This window comes from Mercenaria mercenaria, chromosome 2 (assembly GCF_021730395.1).
Source record: "Mercenaria mercenaria strain notata chromosome 2, MADL_Memer_1, whole genome shotgun sequence".
In the NCBI taxonomy this organism is placed as follows: Eukaryota; Metazoa; Mollusca; class Bivalvia; order Venerida; family Veneridae; genus Mercenaria; species Mercenaria mercenaria.
This window is the reverse complement of record NC_069362.1, coordinates 88599945-88610378: the sequence shown is the minus strand read 5'-3', so window position 1 is coordinate 88610378 and position 10434 is coordinate 88599945. Positions and strand designations below refer to the sequence as shown.

The 10434-nt window shown below is 32.4% G+C and overlaps 1 protein-coding gene across 1 annotated transcript; it reads left to right on the top strand.

The window, feature by feature from the left end:
* Positions 1-1865: 1865 nt before the first annotated feature.
* LOC128548576 (uncharacterized) lies at positions 1866-4847 on the top strand. Its single transcript, XM_053523842.1, has 3 exons — positions 1866-2004; positions 3170-3387; positions 4063-4847. The coding sequence occupies exons 1-3, from the start codon at positions 1962-1964 to the stop codon at positions 4156-4158; spliced, it is 357 nt and encodes a 118-aa protein (XP_053379817.1). The 5' UTR covers positions 1866-1961; the 3' UTR covers positions 4159-4847.
* The last annotated feature ends 5587 nt before the right edge of the window (positions 4848-10434 follow it).

Genomic DNA, 10434 nt, shown 5'->3' with positions numbered 1-10434 from the left:
AATTGAATGTAAAACAACACTTGATGTATAATTGAAATTAGCATATAATACATGGTTACAATGTTTAAGAGGTACGTGTGTCGGTCAGAATGACTGTAAATGATATCGTCTAGTCGTCTAGATATTCATCACATGGTTCAAGTATCATAAGGAAAATAAGAACATCATAAAATTGCCGCACATGATGATAGGGACCCGGATCTGAGTTCACATGTTCGTATGTGGTATTTCAAGCAGTATTTAATAAACTTGACTTTTCTTGAAATTGCGATTGTATTAAACCAAGTGTCATAATAAAACCTCCTTATGGGATAAAATTTATGAAACCCTGTTTGCCAGACACTAACTTCAACATTAGAAAAAAAACGGTAGGCGCAATGTGAAACATGTAAAGATGTTACAATCTCAAAATCTCAAGACTTATGTCGTACATATGTACATACATAATTAACGATTTGAAAGTGAATGATATTGATATACAAGCTGTTGTAGGAAGGGTACTCCTTTCATGACAGACTATGACATTTTTGTTTCCATAAAAAAATCAACAGAAAAACGTATTTATCGGTTTTAAGAACAAAAAGTTCCTTATCAACAAATTCATCAATAACTCGTTTAAAGGAATTGAACATTTTCATTTACTATTACACATAGATGTATCTTATAAAAGTATGCAGCAAAGTTTAATCCAGGTGTTAGAGGAATGTATTTTTTTTTAGAATTTTAAAACATACGCTGCTTACAAGAGATACTTATGATTTAAACAACGCCATATATGAAAATGTCCGATAAGTATTGAAGTAGTACGGAAGCATGGAGGGGACATCGGATTTTTTTATTTTAGTTTTTCTCGTGGCCACGAGTTATAACTAAGAAAAAAAACGAAAAACAAATAATGTTATCTCGTGGCCACGAGATATAACTAAGAAAAAAAACAACAGAAAACAATTTCTTAATTCGTGGCCACGAAATATAACTAAAAAATCAAAAAACGAAATTGCTAATTCGTGGCCACGAAATATAAGTAAGAGTAAAAACAACAACAACAAAAAAAAAACGCTATTTTACTAATTCGTGGCCACGAACTATAACTAAGAAAAAAAACACGAATTAGCAAAAATTGTTTTTCGTTTTTATTTCTTACTTATATTTCGTGGCCACGAATTAGCAAAAATCGTTTTTCGTTTCTTTTCTTAGTTATATTTCGTGGCCATGAATTAGCAAAAATCGTTTTTTGTTTTTTTTCTTACTTATATTTCGTGGCCACAAATTAGCAAATTCGTTTTTTGTTGTTTTTTTTTTCTTAGTTATATTTCGTGGTCACGAATTAAGAACTTGTGTTGTTTTTTTTTTGTATTTTACTTAGTTATATCTCGTGGCCACGAGATAACATTTTTTGTTTTTCGTTTTTTTTTCTTAGTCATAATTCTTGGCCACGAGATAAATTAAAATAAAAAAATCCGATGTCCCCGAGGCTCCACGCTTCCGTAAAGTAGAAATAAAAATTGAAATAATCTGATTCTTCGAAGTCTTGAAATGTATCTTATGTTCATATCAACGTCTGATGATGCTTCTATTGAAGCTTCGTCCTATTATTCTGAGAAAATCTTTCCCTCTGTATTCATAAAATATTTATCGCTACGTGGAGCATATTGACTATATACGATAAAATGAATATCTAAACATTTATTTAAACCTCAAAATCTCAAATTTTACGTGTTTGCGATATATTTTTCAATTGTATAATAAGGAATTAGTATAATAACTGTAAAAATATCGACACATTACTTCAATGTATAAATCTTAATCTTTGAAGGAATTAAACTTCAGAGGAGAAAGAAAGAACCCTTATCAGGTCCTCCATCGACACGTATATAAAATCTGTCATTCTTCATACGCCCAAACGCAGTGTTACGAATCAGCTTGGTTAAGCAGGACTTAAAAATCAACTGGCAGATAAAATGAAGTTGTTACTGTTGCTGTCGCTCTTCATTGCGCATAAAGGTACATATATTTTTAGTTTTTGAATTACTTTTTCCCATTTCTCTGTTAACTGAAATCGTCTGCAAAATAATTTAATCAATAAACATGGTGACATTAGACTACGTTATTTTATAGAAATATTGACAACTCTAGTTTTTTAATAAGTATAATGAATATAACATATATTAAAATTGCATTTGGTTCGTCTAAATTAATAGCACTTTCGACAGTATAAACATTTAAATCTAATATAAAATTGTATGGACATACTTAAAATAAATGCTTATATTTAACAAAAAAGAAACGGAAGATAGTGGCGGACAAAAAAAAGGAACAGAATTACTGACCGCAAAAGTTCTGGTTTTATATCACGGAACTTAAAACAAACAACGATAAGGTTATTAAAAATGCTATTTTGAGATTTCCCAGTTGAAAAAAAGAAGAGAAATTCATGTTATAATTTCAAGCCTTAACATACAAAATTGAAAATATGTCTGTTTTAATTGTTATTATAGCCAGTTACTGTCTACCTTTCATATAACATCATGTCAGGTCGACTTGAAATACCATCTAAAGTAACTAGTGTAATACGGTATATTAGAATTTTATAAATGGTGCATATTATGTATTAACGAACTTTTAACCCCTGTTCATTGCGGTAAATAATATCATAACGGATGCTAAAATATGGTGGTGATATTTTTATTTATGAATTTGCATAGAAGTGTATAGTAAAGAAACGATATATCTGTTTTGCGCTTGTTGTTCAATTTTAGACTTAATACTAGGATATGATAATCTAAAAGGTCAGTATGAGCAGATTCTGTGTGTATTGGTGCCCTACATTGCGATTGTGGAAAAACTAAGCAGTAGAGATAGATTTGTCAACCGTTAGTGGCTGTCTTTGTATATATCAACGTATTTAAAGCACCATTAAACATCTTTAAAATTAATTATGACACGGGTGCTGTGTAAATGTGGTATAATATTAACAGCACACCAAAACAATATTTCCTTAATAGAATTTATTTAATGCATTTATCCAAACATAATTACAGCTTGTTCCTTAAGTTTACATATTACTTTATCATGGATCAGGCTCACTTTTGTTATCTTAAGAAGGGCGACACCAGCACATAACTGTGATATGCCTGTTTACTTGTATATATTCTAATTTCTCTGTCAGCTTCAGCGCAAACACCATCACCGACAACAGAAACTGTAACATCACCTGTCGCGTCTACAACAATAACACCAGCAGATACTTCAAGTCCAGTCCCAACACAATCACCAACAGTTCCACCTGCAACAATTCCCACTGTAGCAGCGACAACAGGAGATACTTCAGATGCATCAGCATCAACAACTGACTCTTCTGTCACCCCAAATTCTCCTGATAACACGGTAAACTCATCACTTTTCTCACGTCTTATGCTCACAGCGAACGAACTTAATTGTAATAATGTCAGCCCTTCGAGAAAAATACTTGAACGTATGGAATATTTTACTTATTCACAAGATAATGTCAAGTTTTTGTCAGTATTATTCAGTAAAGTTGTTACATGTATGTTTTATGTGTGCAAGCGAAAAAATACAATGAATAACTTGACAATGAAATGGTAAACGGTGTCACCATGGTAGTATCTGTGCAATACTTAGTCCTTTGTTTAATTCGGTTTGTCTGCAGATTAAAAGTATGTGACCTTCCAAAATTCAGTTATGGTTTAACCCTATAACGACATTATTTTTAAAACTAAAACTATAAGCTAGCATTAAACAGTTTGTTTCTTAGAAGCTTTGATAGATAAAACACTTATCAATAAATAGAATAGATCTGGTTACCTTCTACTTCTAGTTGGCTTGCTTGAAACGCTTGTGTTTGTGGCAATGCGCCTTCTCCAATTGGTTAAACACATTTGAATGATAAATTAAGCTTTCCTAGGCATTCTCTATCCGACATGAATGGTCTAGCAAGCTGTAGTTATAAAAGGAATAACATGTCAACCAAAGCGTAAATACCTTTCTTCAAAATTTCATTACAATCTTTGACTAAAAACGATTTGTGGTGTATGCTTTCAGACTCCAAACGGATCTGTGACTGTGAGATGCGGAGTGGCGTCAGTTGCAATTGTTCTTCTGACAATAATTCTTCAATTAAACAAGCTGATACTATAAAGCAGATAAAACCAGATTGTCACTAGGATGAAGCATTTTAGAAAGCTGAAAAACAGTGACTATGGCAACGAAGTTTGCACATGTTATGTTAAATTTCATTAATAAGAAGCGGCAATGGCATCAAGGCCGATATAGACTTTTTATAATTATTTTTATAATGATGTTCCTTAAATGCATAGATTGCCAGCATTACCTAGTTGACTAATTGAAAGTCTAATCATTTTGCAGACCGCTCAACCATTAAACAAAATGTTCTCTTATGACAGTGAGATATGTAAATACAAATTTGTTATAAAGGCCGCATTGTCGCTTGGATGAAGCATTTGTGAATGCTGAAAAACAGTGACTACGGCAACAAAGGTAGAACATATTAAGTTTTATTTACAAAAAAAAAAAAAACGGTCATGACAAAACGATCGATACAGCCATTGAATAATACACCTTATCTCCATAAATTAACAGCATTTCCTTGTTGGCTCATAGACAGTCTCTTGTGGGTATTTTGGCTCAACCATTAAACTGAATACTCTTTTATAATAGTGTGATACTGATATAGAAAATCCGTAACCTTTGCTGACCTAAGAAGAATGAAGCATTTCTTAATGCTGAAAAGGTCAAGTTAAGGCAGCGGTGTTTTAACCTATATTGTAACTATGTTATGTTTGAATAAATAAATTATTCAAAAACAACGAAGGTTTTATAGTCTCATTTGTAGTCTAATTATTGTTTGGAACAAGTATATTGTGATGATATAGATGTTGGCAGTGTACTGTATACGTTTTTACAACAATCGCAGAAATGTAAAAATATTAATATTTCAAAACATGACAAAAATACATATATAGTGTTCCATTTTAGAAGAATAAAATATGACTATTGACAATGTAAAATTAACGTTATATAAAATGCAATTGATGCAACAAACTAGAAACTTGGCAATGATTTCTTATATTAATATAAGAGTGATGGAGTAGTTTTTATTATTTTTAAAGGTTTCAAAACATTCACACAAAAATAATCACAGTCTTTAAGGGGCCTCCGTGGCCGAGTGATTAAGGTCGCTTGCTTCAAATCACTTGCCCTCACCGATGTGGGTTTGAGCCTCACTCGGGGCGATGAATTCTTCATGTGAGGAAGATAAACAGCTGGTCTACGGAAGGTCGGTGGTTCTACCCAAGTGCCCGCCAGTGATGAAATAATGCTCAGAGAGGCACCCTGGGTCTTCCTCTACCATCAAAGCTGGAAAGTCGCCATATGACCTAAGTTGTGTCGGTGTGACGTTAAACCCAATAAAACATTTCGAAAATCACATTTAGACGATAATAAAGTGGCTTTAATATGATTCTGAGACATGGTAATTAACAAAATAACGAAAGGCTATATTCAAAAGGGTTATGTCCCAACTGTCTAGAAACATACAGCGTGTTCATTGCGCAACTCTTATAAATGGATGATACACTTGCCTTTTGATTAATTTAAAATGACAAAATCAACCTACAGGCGGTGTGACAAAGCTAATTAACGTTTTTATTGAATACACTGAACGTGTTGAATAATGTAAAAAATATGCGAGACCGCCAACTATTACTGGTAGTACATCATTTTTATTCAACGATGTTCAATGTGGAAAAACATACAGGTACATGTAAAGTTATTTTCATCACAACTTTAAAATTTCGTCTCGCTTGGCGAATCTCAGAAGAAATCAATTCGCCCAATGTCTTCACTCTTTAAAACGAGGTCAATGTCTAAATGTTTTTGAAACTGTTGTGGGAGGAGTTGTCATTATTGGAGGCGGGACACATGGACACTAACGGTATTATTATAGAAATGAAAATCTATACGAAGATCCTACGGAAGCAAAGAATGAACCAAAGCAAAATAAAAGCAGACTTGGTTGTGACCGAATCTGTTTCTGAGAGGTAATGAAATGTATACACTCACACACTCTAGCAGCAGCGGGCGTGGAACTCTATTATAATAGTAAGATTGAATAGACTCCATGATCCATAATGACAAGAAAATATAACAACACTGATGAATTAATTCCATTGAATTACAATAATAATTATGCTATTAAAATCGAGCTGTTCATTTTAATTAATTAAATATACGCCTTTGTATTTACTGAAAGACCAATTCGGAAGTAAGTAATAGGGCAACCCGGGCAATATGGGCCAGGTGACCTAGATCATGTATGGATGATCTAGAATACGTTTTATAACGACTCCGACCATGTTGAGGAAGAGCCTTTACAACATTTATAGGAAAACATATATGTTGGGTGTCTTGTGTTAAACTTATATCCATTTACTAATATGTGAAAGAATTACGGTGTGTTTTGCTGAATCTTGAGTAAAGATATTTAAAAATGCAAAACATTAATTGATAAATTGTCTACATAGAGACAGTACTGACTTTTTTGTAGTATTAATATACGTTATGTTAAACGATTTGAAATACAAAACATATATTACACTCATAAATCTACTCATCAGAAATGTTGTAACAAACCCGCATATTTTTAGCATTTAATAATTTGTATAAAAGAAAAGTATATAATCATAGGAAATGCAACTCTGCTTTCACCTCTGTATCAGAATAATGATAGGTACATAAGCTAAACAGAACAATATTATAGTCTAGTGCCCTTTCCTATCATAAGCAAACGTGATTTTTTGAGATTCGATAACATTTCAATCGTTAAAAGTATTACAGTTACACGCTTGATACCCGTCTCTATCACGAAAAAATACATCAGAGAAAATACTGTCGTTTTGTGGTAAAATCGATAATATTCACTGTTTAGTTCGCACACAACTGATGGAAATTATTAAAATTAAAGAAGATTAGGTACAGCCTGTATACTGTTCATAGTTAAAGTCAGGTCAATCCTAACTGTTAAATGAAAAAAGAACGATATCAGTTAATATTCATGCTTGATCTTTTTAGATCATTTTCTACGTTCACAAAGACATTTGCAATTTATTCAGAGAAGTATATAATTCTACAATCGCCAACTTTCAGAATTATGTGACATATTAAACAAAATTAAATTTCGTTTATATGATGAAACCGCTCCGGCTTTCCAGTACTAACACACTTCTATTCTTTAATGTTCGTATCAACATGTGTTAACAAAATCGGTTATATACTGGCTTCACTGAAATGCAAAATGTGTGCTAGACATTTAGTGAAGATACTACCTTTACTTTTTGTTGATTATCATTTTAATCACAGGAAGCAAAGACAGAACTTTAAACTTTGCATTACAATACCATAAACATAAAAGAGAACCCAAATATTATTACAGGTACCACTCTTAGCCTGGCTCCCTGGCTGCATGGTTATTTTTTATATAAATACAGGAAACATTTTATTAGAAAATTTTAAGCCTCTAAAATAGCACAATTTTATCTGATGGCTGAACCATACTATGTTCGGAGCCAGGGGCAATAAAAAATCTCAATGTAGAAACAACCTTCTGGAGTTACTTCCCTCTTAATGAAGAAAACTGATATGTGTAAATAAGAACAAACATAGGGACGGGAGCCAGTCTAGTACCACTCTAAACAAATATCATTTCAGATAAGAGGCACTTTCAAATGTGAATACAACAGGTCATAGTTGTGTATCATCCTTAATTACTATTGCGTTACTGTTTTAGAATGTTATGACATTTTATCTACGAAAATGAAATTGCTTGTTATTTTGCATCCTCAACACTGTTTTGATTTACGTCTTTTCATTTATTAGAAGCGCATTAAACTTTTGACATATTGTTAGTAACGCTAATAATATAATCAAAACAGTACATTTTGCTAGGGATAATAGAAACCAGCATGTCTGACCCCAGAGCCGCGCTACACCTTTAGTTATACTACAGTATTGGTATCGATATAGTTTTACATGTTATGCATGTAGGTGCCTGTAAATGAATTACCAATCAGTCATATTATAACGCTCGTAAAATTTAGATACTGCAATATACACTGTTATCCAATGTGACTTGGAATGAGTCGGTAGATTTTTAGTCATTTTGTTTTCACAATTGTAGACATTTAATTTAGTACCCTTTATGTAAACTGTTTTCTCATTTACTCTCACTTTAACTAATCACCGTAGTTTATATTTGTTAAAATCTTATATCGACAACTGAAGGCGAAATGACTTGCGGTTGTCTTGTAAGCATATCCTTGAGTTAACATGAATAAAAGTAATACCAAGAATTACTTAATAAAGTAACCAGATTTAATAATACTTCATAAAACGTTCTTTTTATTGCCGGTTCATCTTACACACTCTAAACGCTTTACATTCACTACAAAGCGAGATAACAATGTCATCGGTAATGTATTTTAGCTTAGAGGTTTCTGCTCTTAGAGGTACCTTACTGGTAACTGACATAAAGACTTACTGTTTAATGAATGAATCGCTGTGACTATCCTAACTAGCATACAGTTTATATTTCATAACAAACAAAAAATAACACAGTCATGTTTTTATCGAGTGCATGGATTGCTTTCAGGTTTTGGTGGTTAAGTGCCATCTCTATCTAGTCTGTGTGATTTTGATGGCAACATTCTATATATCCATTATTTGATAAGTCATTAATGCCGAAAGTATCCCCCCCACGTTTTTATAAATTCTCTGATATCATCTTTATTTAATAAAAAAAGTTATATCCACGCAGTAAAGTTTTTGACCAATAAGCAGATCGAATAAAAATATACACATAATAGCCTAGCTGTACTAGAATAATCTAAGGCTCACCATAATGAGTTGTAGTTATCATTCAAATGTTTCCATGGAGTAAACTTCCTTACAAATAAAATCTTGAAAACGTTTACAGTAAACCTTGCGCCTGAGTCATAACACACACTCTACATTCGGAACAGATGGTCTGAGAGGATTTTCACAAGGCATATATTTATGAAATATCCGTAATAAGTAAGGTTTTTAATACTGTAACCTTTCCGAGCAACATCTTCACACTTGTTTTATTTGGATAGTGTAGAAATTATGTTGTCGTCCTCGGGAAATAATGTCATTATCCGTTTACGGCGTTAAATGTAACAGTGACTTTTTCCCACTGTTAAATTGTTTTGTTGCTTTGTACGTAACAAAACACAAAAGTAGCCGATGTTGACGTAATTTGAAACGTTCATGTGATTTTGTCAAACGTGAAACGCTAGAGCCGTTATTTCGTTGAGAACTGGATTGTGTTAGGTATTGTCGGTTTAAAAAAAATAAATAAAGACATTTTGACAAACAATATCTGTGAATGAGTTTGTAATCAATTTCAACATGTAATACCATTTAATTTTTGTAAATGAGCACAGTGAATTCTGAATAACGTGAATTCCATCATTAGGTACACGTGCACAGGCGACACCGGATAAACTTCAAGTTTCTCAAAAGCGTGATCATAAAAATCAAATATTTGAATACAAGTTGCAAGTATGTATGGATGAAGCATAAAGTGTTATTATCTTCAAACAGGTTGTCTTATACTTGTTGTTTTTAGCAGTCTTTTGAGTTACAAAATGTACATATCATAGCGTTTATTACCTAACGTGGATAGTGTTAATCAATACTGGAGGTATTCTCTTTAATTTTAAAGCATGATCTATTAATATAATTCCGGTCATAAAGGATCAAAAGTTTATTTTTTGATTGCGTGGAGTGCCAGACAGACAGGCAGACAGATGTGCACTTTTTATCACATTTGCCATTTGTTCATGTTTGAAAAATTGCAAGCTGTAAAACCAGCCAATGTTGTTATGTCAATTTCGAAAATAAAACATTTTTTTCAACGAATTCTTGATTTTGCATGGGGTAGTCAACTTCTCTTTGGACAATTAAAAAAACCTTATTACTATCTGCGCTCCTGTTCTTTGATTTAAACATATTTTATTCGTCGTTATCATATGCATATTACAGAATACAAAATAATTGTACATGTATCAAACGAAATGGATCGAATTTGAAGCGAAATGCTTACAAAAGCTCTATCCTGTTCTTTGTGTTCTTACTTCTCGACCTTTATCTTAATAGAATCGTCTTATAATACTTGTAGCTATGTTACAGCTCTTTTTGTTGACCATTATACCGTGAAATACGCTGTCACAATAACTCATTTGTTCCAATACTTATTATGTCTATTACACTAGCTTAACAGATAATAGGCCATTAGTAGCCTGTGAAAATACAATAGATCAAATATTAAATGATTATGTCGTTACAGCTCTGATATGGCACTGCATGCATTATTAC